The sequence below is a fragment of the Squalius cephalus genome, assembly GCF_949319135.1.
Source record: "Squalius cephalus genome assembly, chromosome: 21".
Lineage (NCBI taxonomy): Eukaryota > Metazoa > Chordata > Actinopteri > Cypriniformes > Leuciscidae > Squalius > Squalius cephalus.
The window spans coordinates 26,244,381-26,265,336 of record NC_137142.1 but is presented as its reverse complement, the minus strand read 5'-3'; the positions used below and the strand labels follow the sequence as shown (position 1 = coordinate 26,265,336).

The 20,956-nt window shown below is 37.3% G+C and overlaps 1 protein-coding gene across 1 annotated transcript in view; it reads right to left on the bottom strand.

Moving 5' to 3' along the window:
- Positions 1 to 983: 983 nt before the first annotated feature.
- Positions 984 to 20,956, bottom strand: part of sdccag8 (SHH signaling and ciliogenesis regulator sdccag8) — a 40,541-nt gene continuing 20,568 nt past the window's right edge. The window contains exons 15-18 of the mRNA XM_079856382.1: positions 20,131 to 20,239; positions 14,955 to 15,086; positions 2,167 to 2,260; positions 984 to 2,011 (exon numbers count right to left, since the gene is read on the bottom strand). Coding sequence (XP_079712508.1) covers positions 2,003 to 2,011; positions 2,167 to 2,260; positions 14,955 to 15,086; positions 20,131 to 20,239 — 344 coding nt within the window. The 3' untranslated portion in view covers positions 984 to 2,002. The remainder of the gene's footprint in view (positions 2,012 to 2,166; positions 2,261 to 14,954; positions 15,087 to 20,130; positions 20,240 to 20,956) is intronic.

Genomic DNA, 20,956 nt, shown 5'->3' with positions numbered 1-20,956 from the left:
TAGCTTTAACACAAAGCATCCAGATCTTTAACATTTTTATTTTGTTTTTTTAATCATTCCCAATGATTATTCTTATTTAGATGTCATGACTGTATTACAGGTATTTTGCAATATGACATTTTAAGAAAGTTGTATTACAAGATCTATTAAATTATAATCACTGTACAACAAATACTGCCATCATGTATAGATACTTTACAAATAATATATTAACTAAGGGTGTAAAATCGAAATCGATCGAAATTAATGCTCAATCTCGATTATCGAATCAAAAAATGCCACGCCCCCATGTCACGTCAGCTCGGCTTGCCTGTAATAGGTAAAACTCCTTTTCTCGAGAATATTGAAGCCCTTATTTTAAAACGCATTGCAGCTGCACAGCGAGAGCATCATAGCTCATCTGAGCGAGCTGGCTGTGCTGCCCATAGACTGGTGCTGCCTGCGGCAACTGCACGAACCTATCGACCTATCGCTTGGCGCCCTGCCAACTTCGAGCGCGCCAATTCGGACGCGGCTGGAGAGTATAAATTCACACAAAACTCGCCAAAGGACTTTAGGTTTAAATCGACTGAAGCGAAGTAACGTTACATGATATGAGCGAAATAGCACAGCAAGGCAACGCTGTACTCGTTCCCTTATCTCTAAGGGAACCGTTACGCAAGTAACCAAGTACGTTCCCTTACGAGAACGTTCTCTCGTACTGCGTTGCAAACGCTGTGGGAACCCAATTTAAAACGCCGTGCTATTAGCCTGTGACTGCTCTTGAGGAGTCCAGGGAACCCCGGGACTATAATAGGTAATAGGTTATATTAAGTTTCCAATTGACTGAAGATATAAGTTATTGTTACATTATATGTTGTTAATAAACGTTTTAAATTTGACAATGTAGTGTGTGGTACATTGCGAACAAAGGTCAGATATTATTATATTGCAAAAGTCCAAAAATGGCATAGCTTGTGCATTCAGTTTTTTTTTTTTTTTTTAAATCGAGAATCGAATCAAACCATGACTTTAGAATCGAAAATGTAATCGAATCGAGGATTTGGAGAATCGTGACACCCTTAATATTAACTCATATTTCCACGCCATTTATGACAACGCTTCCCGTAGCAATCCATGTTTTCACTGTTATACGGTAGGGGCGCTATGACATTTCTTCTGAAAGAGTACTGAATCTCCTGATCAAAACACAGGCGTCAAGCGAAGAAGAAGCAGAACAAGCGATCATTAAACATTAAACAGCATATAAATCAAAACTGCCTAACGTTCCTGAATGAAATGTAATTTTTGTTGTTGTTTAAAAGCAAAGGCTCTGTTCTTTCTTTTGATATATTGCATGTTCAGATTCATACAACACTTTTTGAAGCATCAAAGTGGTAGTTGCGTAGCTGACAATGGAGGAACAGAAATCTCTAATCAAAAAAGATCTTCATTTGTGTTCCGAAGATAAAACGAAAATCTTATGAGTTGGAGCGACATCACGGTGAGTAATTACTGACTGAAGTTTCATTTTTGAGTGAACTATCCCCTTAACATAAAAAAAGATGTAAATAGCGAAACATTTAAAACATGTCAACTGTTTTATGATAGAAATGTTTTATCTTCCAAGCTGGGTTTTTTTGTGCGTGTAGTTTTTGAATTTTCTCCAATGGCATTAAGACAGATAGTGGACAGATGACAAGAAATGATTTTTTTTCTTCTATTAATTTCAAAAAGGGACAGTGTACTGTATCAACATTTGTGAACCCAAAGGCTAATTTTCATTGGTAGTCCCTTTGTCAGATGTTATTAAGCATAAAACATAAAATAAATGACAACAACAATAATAATTTATTGACCAGAAATTATAAACAACTCTGTAAAATACAGTTAAATGGCACATGTTATACAATAAGTTAATAATAATAAAAAAAAGGGGGAAAATACAATGTTATGTGTTGTTCTGACAAAAAGAAGTGATGAAGTTCTGAAACGTATTGACTTGAACCTGCATCTCCGTGGCTCAGCATGTCTGAAAAGTATGGCATATGACGTGTAAGTACTTTACAAATAATATATAAGTTAAAATATATTAGTTATAACTGAATCTACAATACTGGGGAGAATTCTTGCATTACAGTAATGTGAGTGGTGTGAAATGGAAGTTCTACAGCAGCAGAGACTGACCTGGACCTGCTCCTGCATGAGCTGCTTCTGTCTGCTGAGGAGCTGCAGAACCTGCTGAGAACTGGCCTGACAGTGCTGGTCCAGCTGCTGCAGTCTGACGAAAACACACACACACACACACACATCGACAGTGAGCTTCAGAGAGCTGGCCTGACAGTGCTGGTCCAGCTGCTGCAGTCTGACAAAACACACAGACACACACACATCAACAGTGAGCTTCAGAGAGCTGGCCTGACAGTGCTGGTCCAGCTGCTGCAGTCTGACAAAACACACACACACACACATCGACAGTGAGCTTCAGAGAGCTGGCCTGACAGTGCTGGTCCAGCTGCTGCAGTCTGACAAAACACACAGACACACACACATCAACAGTGAGCTTCAGAGAGCTGGCCTGACAGTGCTGGTCCAGCTGCTGCAGTCTGACAAAACACACACACACACACACACACACACACACACACATCGACAGTGAGCTTCAGAGAGCTGGCCTGACAGTGCTGGTCCAGCTGCTGCAGTCTGACAAAACACACACACACACACACACACACACACACACACACACACACACACACACACACACACACACACATCGACAGTGAGCTTCAGAGAGCTGGCCTGACAGTGCTGGTCCAGCTGCTGCAGTCTGACAAAACACACACACACACACACACACACATCGAAACTGAGCTTCAGAGAGCTGGCCTGCGAGTGCTGGTCCAGCTGCTGCAGTCTGACAAAACACACACACACACAGACTGAGCTTCAGAGAGATGGCTGCTTTTCAACAGTATGTTCTGAATTTTGGGATGTTTGTTGAGAGAAGAGCAGAATTGGTAAGCGATTTCACAGAAAATCAGTCAAAAATCTTTTGTCTGTTAAAGGGTCGTTTTCACTAAGTGAACATTCAACAGATTATCATTAACTTAAAAGGGATGGTGCACCCAAAAAATGAAAATTCATCCATTATATTTTCATTGTTTATTATGACTTTTTTCCTCCTCGTAACACATAAAAATGGCAATGTATCAGAATGTCTAAGTTTCTTTTCCATACATTAGTAAATAACTGGAGCTGGAGCCATTAATGTTCCATAAAGTCACTCACACGTTTGCCAGGGAAACCAACCTATGAATGGCTTACTCTGTCCACATGGAGCAAGTACAGACCTTAGTCATGTTAGACGGCATGTATAATTTTACGTGAAATGAAAACAAGGCTAGTCTTTTCAATGGCATGCACTGTATAAAGGTCCTAGATCATGTCATTTTCGGAACTTTGGACTACTTTTGGGAAGATGTTACGTCAGCTGAAAAATAGGTATGTTGTTAAAAAAACCAATAGAATCCGTTGAACACACTGTAATTCTATCCCTAACAATCCCGTTTTCATTACTGTCACATAAGAAATATGGTGCTATCCTGACTAAGGTTTAAAAAAATGACATACAAATGACACAATTCAGTATTATGTCCATGTGCTACTGTACAGGATTCCAACAGAAGTGAATATAGAGTACTACTCTTGTTGACTAGTGCCAGATCCATTTTTAAAGCCTTATTTTTCTCTCTGTGTCTGGTGAAACAGTGTTTCTGCCTTTCCCAATAATTGTCATTCACCTCTGATTCCTAAAATCCCATTTTATTCGGGAGTGTGAGCAGAATAGTTCTCCTGCCTGCACCAAACAGCTTGTTCCTGTCCTCGGGCCTCAGTCTCGAGCGCTGTTCTTTTGTCATCCTTTGATTCCTCTGCTGGCCTTCCTAGCGTGAGCTGGACAGGGCTGATCTCAGGGCTGTGGTGGGCATCCTGTCCCATGCTCAGGCCCTGCTGTTTCGGGAGCTGGCGCCACTGCTGCCGCCCACCTCCAGAGTCTGGCAGCGCTCTGACACTGGCCCTAACCTCCTCCTCACACTATTTAATCCAAATGTTCTTCTGTATTAGTGCACTCATCCGAAACTTTATCCACAATTTTTGCTGTTCTTCAGGTCTTTCACAAAGGACCATTCATCTGCCATTGTTTACCAAAATAAGAAATAGAAGAATAATGAAAACTTGTGAGAGCCGCAAGGACATCTCCATTATTTGTAAACCCGTTTAAGCTCGGTTAGTGGACCATCTGCTTTTTTGACACAGGGTTTTCTTTTCTTCTCGAAATGCATGAGATTTATTGTTTGATACTGATTCACTATTAGTAAAAAAACAATCATTAATATGTAGCTAGAAAAACACACCCTAATCACTCCAAGAGAACATGCATAAACTCTATGTGCAGACATATGGCGTGACTTACTGTTGGAGTTACTGGATATGACATATGAGTTGTATAATGTATATGACTTTGTATGACTCAGATAAAGATTTTTTAAACAAAAAATACAGTGAGCTTATAGATCCAAGTACATGACTTTACAGCCCTCTTACCGCATAAGAAAATGATTAAAATCAATTAAAAAATGTAAATGTAACTAAATGTTAATATACAGTATACTAACGTTCAAAGGTTTGGGGTCAGTAGGATTTTTCACTTATTGAAATTAACATTTTTATTCAGCAAAGATGCATTAAATTGATCAAAAGTGACTTAATAAATACAAAAATATTAAGCAGTGCAACTGTTTTCAAAATTGATAATAATAAACAATGTTTCTTGAGCACTAAATCAGCATATTATTATGATTTCTGAAGGATCATGTGACTGAAGACATTCAGCTTTGCATCATGGGAATACATTACATTTGAAAATATATTTAATTTGTACAAATATTTCACAATATTACTGTTTTTACTGTATTTTTGATCAGCCATGGTGAGCATAAGAGACCTCTTTCAAATACATTTTAAAAATCATGCAACTCCAAACCTTTCGTTATAATAACGGTAACGTATGGCTCTAATAATATTGGAGTATTTTTCAAAGCAGTGAGGAATTAAAAATATTGTCAGTATTAAACAAGAATGAATGGAATGACTCATGACATAATATGACTAGAGAAATAATGCATATTTTTATGAATAATGAATCTAAAAACAAAGTTTGCTCTTTATGCTGAGAGCGTCAGTATGTTGAATGAGTCCAGTAGAATCAGCTGTTTGTGTAATTCCCTCACCTCACACACAAGCCATCCGCAGCACCTTTGCACCTCTGGAGACAGGCATGCTGCATTAACCTATTATACTATCACACCGCCCTTAATCAGCAAATGTCAAACGCCTCTCAATCTCCCCCATATTTATCTGCTTTACAGCCACTCAGGGAAAAGTCTCGAAACCATCCAATGCGTACGACCCGTGCCCTTGTTCAGGGCCATGTTAGTTTGTGTTTGACTCCCATAAACCATCCCAAAGAAAGAAAAAAAGAGAGAGAAAACTCCCGTAGTCATCTCTGAAGCTGGACTCACAACGGGAGTCTGATTAAATTAGAAGGCTGTCCAGCAGCTAAGGCTGCAAATCCAATAACCTCCCTCCATTTACTGGCACGCAACTTAATTAGGTTTTTAATACAGCTTAGTGCATGGAGCTGGGCTGAGCTGGCCCGGCCTGGACACTGCTGCCTCTGCCCGCTACTGAGAGAGATGGAGAAGGGTTTTAAGGGAGAGGAGAGCTTCCCCGCTGACCCTGGTGAAAGGACACCATCTGCTGGCTCCCAGGCTAACTGAAGCCAGATCAACACACAGACACGGTTAACCCGACTGATGTGCTGACAAAAGAGCGCTCAGGTAACTGTATTGGCCATTTACGTATCTATAAAATGCCAATTAGTTCAGACTTACCAGGGGGGAAATTAAAAGAGGTATGTAAGTAACTTAGAACCGTTCCTGCAAAAACGAGACTGCTTTTCAAATTGCTCTAAAAATGCAGTATCTTAAAGTTCAGGTTCTCAAACTGAGTACCTAAACCTACACTGTTGCTCACAAGTTTGGGGTTGGTAAGATTTTTTGTAAAAAATAAAATAAAAAAATACAGTAAGAACAGTAATATTGTGAAATATTATTATAATTTAAAACAACTGTTTTCTAATTTACTATATTTTAAAATGCAATATATAATTGAGGTGGCAAATCTGAATTTTCAACATCACTACCCCAGTCTTCAGTGTCACATGATCCTTCAGAAATCATTCTAATATGCTGATTTGCTGCTCAAGAAGCATTTCTTATTATCAATACTTGTTTCAGGATACTTTGAGAAATAGAAAGTTCAAACAGCATTTATTTGAAATAGATATATTTTGTAAGAATATAAATGTCTTTAATGCATCCTTGATAAATAGAAGTATACATTTCTTTAAAATTACTTGACATAGAAAGAAATCTTACCAACCCCAAACTTTTGAACAAATGTAATTTTATGTAACTGCTTGTGTCACCATTATTTTTATTAAGTGCTTTTATTGTCTCACTTCAGTAACATAAATCACTGTTATGCACAAGTGTCACTAGCTAAAACAGCAGTCCAGTAGTTATTTAGTTCCAATGAAATAAAACTGAAAACAAAACAACAGTCTAGCTATGGGTTGGCGTCTCAAGAAGGAATTGTAAAAAAATAAATAAAAATAAGCATTGAATGTGTCTCCCAATGCAATAAATGAATATTTTGGTAAATATAAAACTTTAGCTCTATGGGCGAATCGAAATCAATGTCTGCGGTAATGGACAGTATGCATCAGATGCCCCTGAGTTTATATATATATATATATATAAAAGGTTTACTTACAATGGAAATTTTGTTAGATGATAAAAGTAATTTTTTTAATTATTATTATTCTATTTTTTTATTATTCTAATTTAGTTTAATTATACTAATTTTTTCAAATAAAACTTTATTTTGGTGTGAATTCTCTGCAGGTGACGAGGCGAGTGGCCTGCAGTGCTGCCACCTGTACAGCTGATGGACTGGACTGAAGTTCCTCTGCTCGTGTGGCCTGCTGTGGCCTCAGGGTGTGTGATTTTTCGGAGTGATGTTCAGCGCTTAGCATCTGTTTAGCGTCGGCCAAATGAATTGGCAAGAAGCAGTGGATACACTCTCAGCTCTTGCGAAAAGACTAAACAAATCACAACTGTCAATTTTTGTCCTTTTAAAATCATAGCTGACATACAGACCCCCCAAATCTGGTGATATAAAAATAAATAGATATCAAAATAAAAATGTATTTAATGTAAAATAATACAATTTAAAATGTAAGAAAAACCCTGGAAGTCATCTCATGTGTGAAAAAATGGTTTCTGAACAGTGCAGCTACACAAATAAAACCATTTATCTCTTTTAAGACATTCTAATGAGAACAGGGCTCACAGAAACAGTAAAAATAACAGTTACTTAGTACAGCATATCAGAACAAATGAGGCAGGTTTAGTTCCTTCAATGCACAAACAAACCAATAGAAAAAGATCTCAACAAATGGAATGACAAATCACTAAATCCAGTGAATTTACCAGGCTTGCGTCAGCAGCATGCTGCAGATAGTGGCGGGAAGGGGTACGCGAGGCTTGGAGGAAGGATAAGCAGTATAGAATATTTGCAATCTGTCTTGGCTTGCCTGGTTAAAACAGGGCTGTCAGCGGCAGCGAGGACACAGTCCCTCACTGCTCTCTCCTGCTCTGCCAGGCCCAAACACAGCTCCACTGACCGCAGGCCTTGGATCTCACAGCCCTAATCTGATAGACTCACCAGTGTCTATTGTTGCACATGATCTCTACTCCCTCTGTCTGTTTTTATTTACAGATCTGAGTTTGGACCCAATGTAGATATGGCACTGGATTAAAATCTAAATGTTAACCCCCAAAAAATACAAATAATAATCAGATCGTTAAACTAGACAATAAATGTTACATGGCATTGTCATTTATTATCTGATTTTTTATAGCTAAAAATAAGGCTTTAGAATGAAGGAACTCACACTGAAAATGAAGTGTTACTAAGTGGTTATTTGGATAATCAAGACTGGATTACAGAGGTGACTATGAGAGCTGTATGGTTTGACCCAGAATGGCTCCTAGTCCCTCCCTATGAATTGCAATGAATACTTTCCATCTAATGATAGTCCATCTAACCATTTCTAGATAGGTTTTCCCAAAATGGCAGCATTCTTCTCCTAAAAGATGCTGTAAAACACATCAATACTGGAAACCCAGCAGAGGAGCACTTGACAAAAAAAAAAAAAAAAAAAAAAAAAATTCCATATCAAGAACATGAATATTAGCCTAGAAGTTGGCTAAGCCGTCACTTATATTTTATTATTTTTATTTTGTTGCATTATTATTTTTATTTTATATATTTATTATCACTATTATTTATACCACCATTATTATTATTAATTGTTTGCTTTTGTATCTTCAGTATTCTTAACGATTTTGGATTGGAAACTCATTTCTGACACATGTAACAACTGCACATTTTGCCCATTCTTGTCAACAGTTATGTTATGAAAAATATTTGAAAGATTTGAAAAGCAAAATTAAATTATATATATATATACTGTATATAACTGTTGACAACAACTGAATAATAACTAAATAAATGTTGTAACTTTTAAATTAAAATAACATTCTTTGTCTTTGTAATTTGTACACAATGTTATGGACATTAACGCCAGTTAAAAGTTTTGATCTTACTAGACTCCGTGCTACAATAAATATCTGCTGTTAAAAGATTTTTTTTTAAAAATACATAAAAAAAATTACATTCAGCTATACAACATATGTGATGTCAGTTCCCTACAAACATCATAAAGTTTGTTACCACCTTCAGCTTGGATTTCCTTGCAAAAACTACATGGGGACCTTGAGAAAGGAGCTAAGTGAGCACTTTTTGATGTTATAAATGGGGTCTTAGAGCTGGATAGGATGCGATTGGATGCACCACGAAGCGTTTTACAGTTCGCATGCCTTGGGATGTGCCCAGCACCCGCGTAAGCAGGAGCAGTAGAGCCACCGCTCCACAAGGCTCTGTCAGCAGGCCATGGAGCTGTTGCCCCCAGCAGTGTGGGCCAGCTGGCCCAAGAAGACTAGAGGAAAGAGGGATATTAGGGTGGAGAGGCTCCCTGCTGCCCCCTAGCTGCAAAACCAAGAGTGCAAATATGTGTGATTTTACACTATGACTTTTAAATATAGAGCATAATTTGTTCAAATTGAATTAAATGTGTCAGAAGTATCTACTGAATGTGTTATCAGAGCAATCACTGATTACTGACAGATCAATGATCACCGTTTTCAACATTAATATTCATAATAAAAAACATCTTCTTGGGCACTAAATCAGCATATGTGGATCATTTGACACTGAAGACTGGAGTAATGAAAATTCATCACAGGAATGAATTACATTAAATATATGAAAATAGAAGACATTTATTTTAAATTGTAATAATATTTCACAATACTACTGTTTTTACTGTATTTTTAATCAAATAAATGCCACCTTAGTGTGCATAAGAAATTTCTTTCAAAAGCATAAAAAAAGTTTCCGTCCCCAATTTTTCAACGGCTGTATGATGATGATTATGATCAACAGGATAAAAGAGAGATTAAAAATATCCTTCTCCTTATATACTCTGAAGAAATTGTGAGCAGTGCTTCCACAATAATGAATATAGTAAATCTTTTCTTCTTTTTTTAACACTTCAGTGAGAGGTTTTCTATTACAGCTGCTTTGACATTGTTCTATTTTCTTACTGTCATAATCTATCTCTTTCAAATAGGAAAGCAGAAATAATATCTGCTATGGTCTCCACTCTCCACTATAGAAGTTTACTCTGCTAAAGTTCCAAACACAGAAATGTGAAAAGAGTCTATATCCACACCTCTGTGCTACCAAGCGGCACCAGGTTTGAGTTGGCTGTTGAAATTGAATACTTAGGTTATAGGTTTTGAACAGTTCTGTTTGAGAATATACAATTCAACAATATCAAACACAAACGACTAAAGAGAAGCTGGAAAGACATAATATGCTCCACATACATTATTACAATCTATGAGTCTGTCAGCAAAGTTCAGATTTATGGTTGAAATCTGTTGTGTCTACATACTCACTTTTAAATAATGCCATTTGAAGCACTATTATTATATACAAGACTCTTTGTTTATTTAAAGAAGAGAAAAAAGCTTTTTTTTCCTTTCATGCAGACTGATTAAAAAAATGCTAAAGGTACATCTGACCCAGAAAAGACAAAGATCAGCAAACGAATGCTAAAGAAAATGCGACAAGCATCATCCACATCACATATGCCATCTCCTCAACTCCTTGCCAACTTCATTTGCAAGTGAAAAGTTTACTAAGCTTTTTTGCTTTTGAAAAAAGCAGCACACACACAGTGTCTTAAATGCGTGTCCGCGTGTGTGTAAGAGAATGATGGGGTGGGTGGCAGGGAACCAGATGAAGCAGCCCTCGCCCGAGGCCCAGCCATCTCCCCGGCAGCAGCGCGGCTGTTCTCGGACATTTGTTCCATTGCACCATCTCCTCCAGCCTTTTCAGCAGCGCTCCAGCTACCGCTACACATGGCTCTCCATCCACGCTCCCCTACGCGCACATCCACACGCCACTACCATCTTTCTTTATGCTGCCATATGGCTGACAGAAGCCTGTAGATTTAGGCACACATCTGCGTATACGCTACAACACTCCTTTAAGGAACAGGAGCGCGCTTGCTTCTGTGTGTGTTGGTGAGAGGGAGTGATAATTGGTAAAGACGCTCATTGGCAGATGCGTGTTTGTGGGGCTCATCTAGTGGAGATGAGAGAATGTTTGAGGAGCTTGTGTGAGCAGGGACTCGGAGCAGGTGAAATTTTGGACAAATAATCATACTGCAATCATATAACAAATAATTATATCCGGGTTTTATTTCTACCCAAAATCAGGGTAGCTGACAAACAATTTTATTTATTTTTTTAAATCAACAAAAAGACTTCTTTTGAATGTTTAAGTGGATGTTTAAGGTGCTGTAACTAGTCTTTTTAAATAACCTTCGAATGACTTCCCTAGTTCCTAAACATAGTTAATAAATTCTAAAATGCACAAAAAGTAATACAAGTAATATAAGGCCATAAAAGCAGAATGCATACTAATTATAAAATAATATGCAAAATGCTGTTTAAAATCATTTAGCCTCACTATAGAATGCCATGCCGCAGGACCTGTCATCTTACTAAAAGCTTTTCATGTTAAATACCCATTAATGCTTTCTGAAATTAATTTTGAAATGCCATTAAAGAAATGTCCATGATTTCCAAGCTTTTATTTCCATGGACCCCTGCCTACCTACTTATACGATGTTTGTCACCCACAAATGCATCTGCTTTCAAAGCACAAGACAGTTAAGCAGTAATAAGAATTTACAAAACTAAGAATTTACAACACATGTTGTTTAGCCTATATGAATAATAATAACATTAATACTATATTTAATACTAAAGGCATACCTGAGTATGGCTCAAATAGCTAATTAGGTACGTTCATTCGATTAAAGTTAGATATAAAATAAAGTTTAAATTTGTTTATTCTGCCATAAATTTCCATTAAAATGCAATTAAAAGAACAGTAAAAACAGTATTCTTACATTATTTACAAAACCATTTCTAATTACATTCTTAATCAATACACTTAATTTGAACTTAAAGAGAGTCTTTGCCTGTATTGTATGTTAATGAGGCAGACCATATGAAATTAGTCAGTAATATATATAGTCTGATTACTACATCCCAAAGTGGCTTTTACCACACTAACGTCAACTATCTTACACAGCAGTGAAGCGATGCCCGAAATGCATTTATGAAATAAAAATAGGATTGATCCGCATATGTATTATTGATGTTCTCCATAAAGCCGAGGCTATTACGCACAATCGTTGGCCAACACTCAAGCCTTTCATATATCACTGGCCCTAATCTCGAGGCAGAAAATATGCGAATACCACGTGGAAAATAAATAAATAACTTGCAGGAGTGAAACATTGTGTGCCGAAAACCCCTGTGTTGCTTGGCGTTGGCTCGAATGGTAAAAATAAATCAAGCTGATTTTCCAAATGTTTCATGCGTGCCACGCTGTTGCAGCTCTTCGCAGCACAGATTGTGCGCCCGATCAAGAATATCTGAGGTGGGGCCCCGGCTATTTGCATGCATGCCGAAGCCATTTGCACCAACTTATTAACACGTACACCTTAACCCACGGGCGGCGGGGTGAAGTGCCCTACAGAGCAGAGACACCCGGGGCACTGAAGACGCGGGAGGGACCAGACCTCTCAGTTTCTTACTCAGAGCCGAGGGCTGAAGTTTGGCTCCGGCACCTTCTGTCTTACATACCAACAGCAGGAGAAATGTGTGTGTCAGCGTTGCAATAAACAAAGCATGCAAACAGCGAGAAAGAAACGGTGCGATGCGGTAAACTCTCACAAATAGATTTTTCTCTATTTTGGCCAGAACATGAAATTGTTTTATTTGCACATTGAAACTTTCTCTTTGTTTTGAATTCTTCTCAAAAGATTAGCTTTAACATTAAATTCATAGAGGATGGTTCAAAAGATGCACAACAAAAAAAAGACTGAATCATTTGACAATCTCTAGCTTGTATTTATCTTCTATGGTAAACATAACTATAAATATTTCACACATATAGATTCTTTCTAATCGCTCCATCTCACCTCTGAGCTCGGTCTGTGAGCTCTTGTGAGAAATGTTGCGTAATTGCAAAGGTGACAAACCATTTTAACAGCTCCAGTTATGTGAGGAAAGCTCACTTACATGCCCACACGGCACAACTATCTAAAAACAACATACTTTTCATTACGAGGCGGCAGTGGAAACGTAACTTTTCTCTGTATCTGCTTCTCTCTGGTTCGAGGAGGTGGATATTCGCTAATATGTAAAGTTGTGGAGGAAACAGAAGGATGTTGTGCTCCCAGCAGAAGCTCAGTTCAGGCTGGAGGTACTGTGGATACACCCACACACACTCACTCGCCCACATGCTGGCTCGGGCGGTGTGCCAGACGCCCCTCAACCCTACACTCAGTGGCCACATGTGCCCCTGCCTGAAACACGCACACACGCAGTCTTAAGTGTTACGAGTGCACTGCTTACATGTATCAGATATATATAAAAAAAGCCAGTATCTGATTCCAGTTAATATAATAGACATATTGAGAGGTTACAAATCTACAGCCTGCAAATCCAATCAATGGCTTTTTGAAGAGCCAGCCTTATTTCAGTCTGACAAAATGTAATTTCTGATGAACAAACACTACCGTTCAAAAGTCTGATGTCAGTAATATTAATACTTAATAAATTAATACTTTTATTCAGCAATGTTACAAACAATTTCTATTTCATATAAATGCTATATTTTAAACATTTTGTTCATCAAAAAAAAAAAAAGTATCAGCAGCACAACTGTTTTTAACATTAACAATAAAAATAAAAATAATTTGAGCCAAAAATCAGCATGTTAGGCCCTGTTTACACCTGGTATTAAGATGCGTTTTGGTCGATCGGATCACAGGCAGACGAGGGAGACACATTCCCGTTAATACCTTGTGTTTTAAAATCCATCTCTTTTGTCCACTTTCAACCACTTCTGTCCTGATTTCTTTGAGCGGAGGGTCTATGAGCAGGTAAATGTATGTTTTTCAGATCTTTCGATCTAATGAATGAAATAAGCTCACGCAATTTACATATGAACGCACCTGGAGACGACAGAAAAACATACAGAGAGCATCAACTTTCGTTTCTATGAGTGTGTGTTAGAAATCAGGAATGGTGAGAAAACTTTGTGCTTGGTAAGTTTTCTCTTCAAACCAAACTTGGGTCTCCAGCCAACAAAGTTTAAATCCTGTCTGGCTAACGCACTTACCATAATGTTTACACATTAGGTCAGTAGGTGGAGAGTAGGCGTATTTTGTGGCTGTTTGAACACATTCGACCATATGAGTAAGAATGTGTTTTCGATTACCTCTGGAAGTGGTCAGAAGTGGACAAGCTCAAAACGTTTTAGACCCCGTTTACACCTGTATTTAGCATCGTCCCCTTGTGATCCAATCAACCAAAACGCATCTTAATACCAAGTGTAAACAGGGCCTTAGAATGATTTCTCATGTTAGAAGGATCATGTGACACTGAAGACTGGAGAAATGGCTGCTGTTAACATCACAAGAATAAATTAAAATATATTAAAATAGAAATAGTTATTTTAAATTGTAATAATATTTCACAATATTACTGTTTTTACTGTATTTTTTATCACATCCTTGGTGAGCCTAAGAAATATTACAAAATCTTACCAACCCCAAACTTCTGAACAGTAGTGTATTTTTTAAACTGTTTTGTTCATTATTCTTCCACTAATTCATTGACCTCAATCTAGTTTGTGATTCTTTCTCATGCCTACCATTAGATGAAGGCTTTGAAGGCTTTGTTCAGACAGGCAGCAAAAATCGCATTTTTTTATTGCCGTATCCAACTAAAATATGGTTTTGTTTTTTGTAGTCAGAACAGCATAAATAAATGAAATCTGATGTTAAAAAACTTGGACAAAAAGACTAAATTTAACCACATGCAAAATGAAAAAAGACAAACTGGATTTGTGTGCAGTGTGAACAAAGCCTGAATATTAAGATTTTTGCTGAATCGAAATTCGCAAAACCTGCGAATCATGAGTAAAATTGATTCACAGACATCCTAAAGATTCAAACCCCTAATTGCTGTTGGTTTTCAATGTACTGTAGTGATGACATGGTGTTATACACTACACAAGCTCCTATAGGGACTGTACATGTGCAGACTTGAGGTCAGTGCTGCAGGTGTGTGTACCTCTGCTTCATGCGCTGGTGCATCCTGCCGTGCTGCACACACTGCTCCTCCATCTCCTCACAGCGACCTCGCAGTTTCTCAGCGCTCTCCTGCAGGTGCTCTTTCTCCAGAGACAACTGCTCTATCTCCGCTCTACACACACACACAAACACACGCTTAAGTTTTAGAATCCACATTTGGTTGCTGTTAAATAAAGCTATAACTCTAATAATAAATCTGCTTTAACTCTAATAATACTTGAACTGACATTAGATCAGTCAGCCCTCAAAAACAGAGTTTAAAAAGCAGCAGCTTACAGAGCCTAAACAAAACTGCACATTTCACAAACACCGAGGATTCACTCCCAGATTTAAATGCAGCATGTATGATGGGCTATCAGGAAGTAGCAGAGAACCATTTTTTCTAAGTTTGTTTGTTTTTCCACATTTATTGAAAAGAGAGTAAAGAAAGTAAAGGAAAATATAGCAGCAAGCAGCAATTCTCGGTGTCCAAGCACCAATGGCTCATGTTAGCGATCCAGTTGAAATGTATCATATGATGTGTTTTTTACAGCAAAGTCCATCTTGAATATTCACTGAAAGTAAGGTTTGATGGGATGGGATACAGTAACACACAGGTGTCAAAAGCAGCAACTGACACGGAAATCACACTCTCTTACTGTTAGATTAAAAGAGAAGTAAAAAAATTCCCCAGTATAAAAATGTTTACTGTTGTAAGGCAGTTTGTTGTGTAAGTGTGGAGTCATATTCAACATTTAAATTTAGATGAATTGCATGTCATAGGATGCCACTGGACTACAGGTATTTGAAATAAATGTGAAGATATCATTTGCAGCTCAAAATCTTATGACCCTGAACCACAAAACCAGTCATATGTGTAAATTTTTTGAAATTGAGATTTATACATCATCTGAATTGAAAACTGAATAAATAAGCTTTCCATTGGTGTATGGTTTGTGAGGATATGACAATATTTGGCCGAGATACAACTATTTGAAAAACTGGAATCTGAGGGTGCAAAAAAATCGGAACATTGAGAAAATCGCCTTTAAAGGTATCCATTTATGTTCGCAATTGTGCTGCATTCACTCACAAAAAGAAATGTTTCATATATTTACGGTAGGAAATTTACAAAATATCTTCATGGAACATGATCTTTACTTAATAACCGAATGATTTTTAGCATAAAAGAAAAATCTATAATTTTGACCCATACAATGTATTGTGGGCTATTGCCACAATTATACCCATGCTACTTGTGACTGGTTTTGTGATCCAGGGTCAAATAAGCATTTATCTTAAGGCTATTTTCATTTTTATAATTTATTCAACTGTTTCCTTCTACCCTTATGCTTGCAGTTCAGCACACAAGTGTTTGTTTAATTATTCATACAACAACAGTAAAAACGTTTATTTGTAGAAATGTTATAATATATATTATCTTAAAAAAGACAAATAAAATTGTCTCTCCATTGGATAGCAACAGATTTAATCATGTCTGGCAAATTAAAAAAATATGTTTTCAATATGTAGCATATTAAAATATGTTGTAAATTCAAAGTTAAATAAACATTTAATGATCTATAAGCATTTCACATTATTATCTGTACACTAATTAAATGAAACTATACTGTCAGTAAACCATAGGTATACAAATAAACTAGATCAACACCTTTATTTCCATTCAAAGGGATGAAAACTAAAAGAAAAACATTAGGCTTAAAACATTTCTTATCCTGTTGCTACCAACCAATGATTCAGAGGAAACAAGAATTTTGATTCTGTCGCACTCGGTTGCAGAGTTAGTTTAGCTAAAACTTAAAGTAACGTGTTATAGCGCCACCTTGAGGCCCATTTTTCACAAAATTTGGTACACATATACATTTTTTAATGGTTGGCCATTCATATTTGATGTTATTAGCCACTGAAATTTGATTGGCTGCTAGCGGCCATGTTTTTTATTTTAAATGCCCGATCCATATTAGAGGATATGTTAGGAAGTCCACCAAAGAAGATGAATACCAATTTTCAACCTAATGAATTGTACTGTTGTGAAGATACAATTGTTTTGGTTGTATCTTCCCATTGGCAGAATTATACGAAACTTGGTGTGCCTCCTCAGAATGTCCTGTCAACTCATAAAAATGGGGCATTGCCTGACTAATTAGTTCAATAATATCTTTGCTTTTAATAACTTTCTGCCAGCACCGTTCTTAGCTGCTGTCTGCCAATTTTGGTGAAGATCGGACCAACGGTAAAGAAGAAGTTTAAAAAAAGTATGTTTTTAAGAAAAGCCAAAATGGTGAAAAGATTTATATGCTGTAGGGCTTGACTCAAGAATTCTGGGGACATTTTTTTGTTTGAAACCCTCAGGGTTCCAAAGGTGCAAATTGCCTCCAAAATTCCAAAATGCAAATTGCCTCTTTATAGCGCCACCTAGTGTCAGACGGGTGTGTGTCTGTGTGCCTGAGTAGCGGTGGATGATTGGGACCATATTGCTGAGTTTGGGGTCTCTGCGAATTATGGTCTCTGACACCCATACAGTTTTAGGCCAGAAAAATAAGGAAGAAGAAGAAAATCAATACAAACAAAAAGAGAAATAGGGAGGAAACAGAGTTGGGATCACTGAATGGGTCACAGCCAGATTTGAACTTGCACTAATCACTTTGCCATGGCTCCAATGACAATTACTTAGGCTTAGGCTTTTTTTTCTTGACAAGACCACACTCTCATTGCACCAGAAACACCTGAGCACTCTGCCATCAGGTATATCCCTGCCAAGTCAACTCCATTAGCACCGTAAACACCCCGCTCTCCAAAAGTTAAAGAGTCTACAACGAAGACATCAGCTCCCCAAAACAGATCTTTGATTTAATGTGTAAACTTGTCTAATAAGTCACCAGCAGACGTCCTAATGGGTTGTGTTTGATAAAACTGTTAAAGATACAAGTAATTAAATCCACCACCACAACTCGCTTGGATGTGCTGCATTATAAACACGAGAGCAACCTTGATCTGAGTCTTAAGCAGAATGAACCTTGTCGCCAGCGTGCTGCGTGCTCATCTGCCTATAGGTTTAAAACACAACACTGAACAGAAGGCCACACTGTCACCGGATATAAAACAACAGGACAAGGAGATCAGTAGAGGGAAATGAATCAAGTGTGTGAGTGTATATACATAGTCAATACACTGCTCTTATTATATAACATATTATTTGTTTTAGTTTTTTTAAACTACATTAAAAGGCAATGAAACACTTACAAAACTGTCTACATTAAATATATATATATGGTACCAGATTGCATTAACACTAGAGCTTTATGAGATTCTGTATGTCGACAGTTGATGATTAACATGAACATAAACTTTAGATTTTGTAACTTTTCGGTTAAATTGGTAACACTTTACAATATGGTTCCAGTAGTTAACATTATTTAATTCATCAACTAACATTAACTAACAATGAGCAATGCATTTGTTACAGCATTTCTTAATCTTTGTTAAAGTTAGTTAATAAAAATAGGACTGCCTATTGTTACTTCATATTAGCTCAGGCCCACTAAATAATATTAACAGACACAACATTTGATTTTAGTAATGTATTAGTAAATGTTAAAACTAATGTTAACTAAGATTAATAAATGCTGCATTTATTTATTTATTTTTGATCATTTGTTCATGTTAAATTTTTGTTACCAAATTAAAGAGACCAGTCACTATTTCTTTTTCTACATTTTAAAATCTCACTTCTACTTAAATAATAAAATAATTGTAACTCAAATTTATATTTAATGGTAATTTATTGATTGTTATCATTTGTTTGCAATAAATGCGATAATGTATAGTTGCAAGATGTTAACGCAAAATAATCCCAGACAGAATTATCAAAACCCTGAGGCAATGCTGAAAATCCCTTATGTAATTTACTGTACGTCAACAGCCCATCCTTGTTTGTTTTAACCTTTTAAATTCATTTTATTCACCTTGTTTGCAGAAGTTATGCAAATACAGCTTTTCTTCACTTTTTGTGCTTCTTTATGGTTCACTTAAATAGTCCTGTAGTGTGACATTAATTCTTAGTACAGATATTCCATCAGGTCATAAAAATATAATGAGGTCATATTATGAGTTCATAAAAACTGCATGTATAATAATTATAAAAGAATGAGAAAATGCTGTAAGTCGAAAAGTAAAGTAGAACACTGCCTGGCATTTGTCAATTACCCATGTGAGTGTTTTTGTCAACAGCAACTGTAAAACTACAGTGCGATCACAAATGCGCAGAGATGATTCGCCGCATTCATCTTCTTCAGAGGTCTTCTTGAGTTCAGCGTGCGGGCGGAAGGGGGAGGGCGAGCAGCAGTGGCCTGTACCTTCCCAAGCTGGGCTGACTGACCATGGCAGATTGCAAGCTGCGATGTGAGTAATGCGCTTTACACTGTTTTAACAGCTGACTACCCCAGAGGCCTGAGGTGAGAGGCACATGTGATGGGCAGAGAGCAAAGCCTGCGCGGAGGACAGGCTGGCGTGTGCCAGGGTACAGTGACAGCTCCCTTACTGGGGCACAGACTAGAGCAGTATGGCACAGAAAGGATGCCACGCTCTGGATAACACACCGCGAGTGGCTCTGCGCTGAAAGTCGGACTCCGCGAAGATACACAATTCACAAAGCGTCAACAAGATCAAACAGTTGAGAAGACGATGTCAGGCAATCTGCATTTTAAACATGGAAACTGATATTCACTGATTTCACTGCAAGGAATAGCACAGTTACAGTGAACACTATGTTTAGTTCAGCTCTAGATATGCTAGACGTGAGAGTCATGACCAAAGAAGCCCTGAAGACAGCCAGAGTTCACACATCTTTAAACCAGGGAATTTTACCAAATTTTACCACTTATTTACCAAATTGTTATGATTTCTTTAGTCATTAATGAACTAGCAATTTCTAATCAATAAAATATGTAGAATTCTTTTTAAGACTAACCATTTTAAAACTCAACAACTTGTCATTCCCAGGCCTTCTGACCATAGGAACCCTGGACACAAATGTAGGTCTGGTACCTGGCCCTGGTCTGGTATTTTTTTTAGTTTTACATTGAGTTTGAGTTTGTAATAAATGAAAAAAATGAATACTGTATACATGATATTAAAGTACTGAAAGTGCTACATGCCTGCTGCTCTGGGCCAGTTCCTCCAGCTTTGCCCCAAGTGTCTGACATTCCTCCTTCAGTTTCCCAATCAGGCTGTTCTGAGCACTGAGCAGAGCGTCTGTTTCTCTGACTGTGAACAGATAAAGTACTGACTCATTAACACAGCAAACACACAGATGTGCAAAAAATATATAACAGGAAGAGCAACAGAAAAAAAAACATTATGAATGTTCTTCCTGGGTGGAAAAGTAACAAAATTTTTTTAGTTCAGGGTCATGTGTCAAAATAAGAAAGTAGTTTGAAAGTGGTTACTGAAATACATTTTTAATAGATTTCATATGATAAATTTCTCCAACATGATTTGAGATTATCCAAAGAACATCTTGTGCTTCAATGGAAGAGCACCTGACCGTCTGTACAGTCACATGATTAATGTCACACATTTACTTATTTGAATAATGACCTAGAAATTGTGCAAAATACTACATTTCATTGTGGTCTCAGATTTGGTCTGGGACCCCCCCTGAATATTCTGCATTTATATCTGAGCTACAAAGAAAATGTGAGATACGGATAGAAAAGGAGACAGACAGAAAGCAGGAAAGTAGTGACAACGTGGATTGTTGTGTTCATTAAATTTAGTTTTCATCAAGTTCAAAAAGTTCAGAAGCTGTTGAAAGTACACCAAAAGAATCCTACTGCGTCTCTGCGCTTTGAAACTAGCTGGGCATGTGCAGGCCACAGAGACACCACACACAAAGCAGGATAAAAGAAACAAACTGGACTCTAAACAAACAGGGCAGTGTTTAAAAAAAAAGTGGTATCATCTAGAGGCGATGCGGTCTTA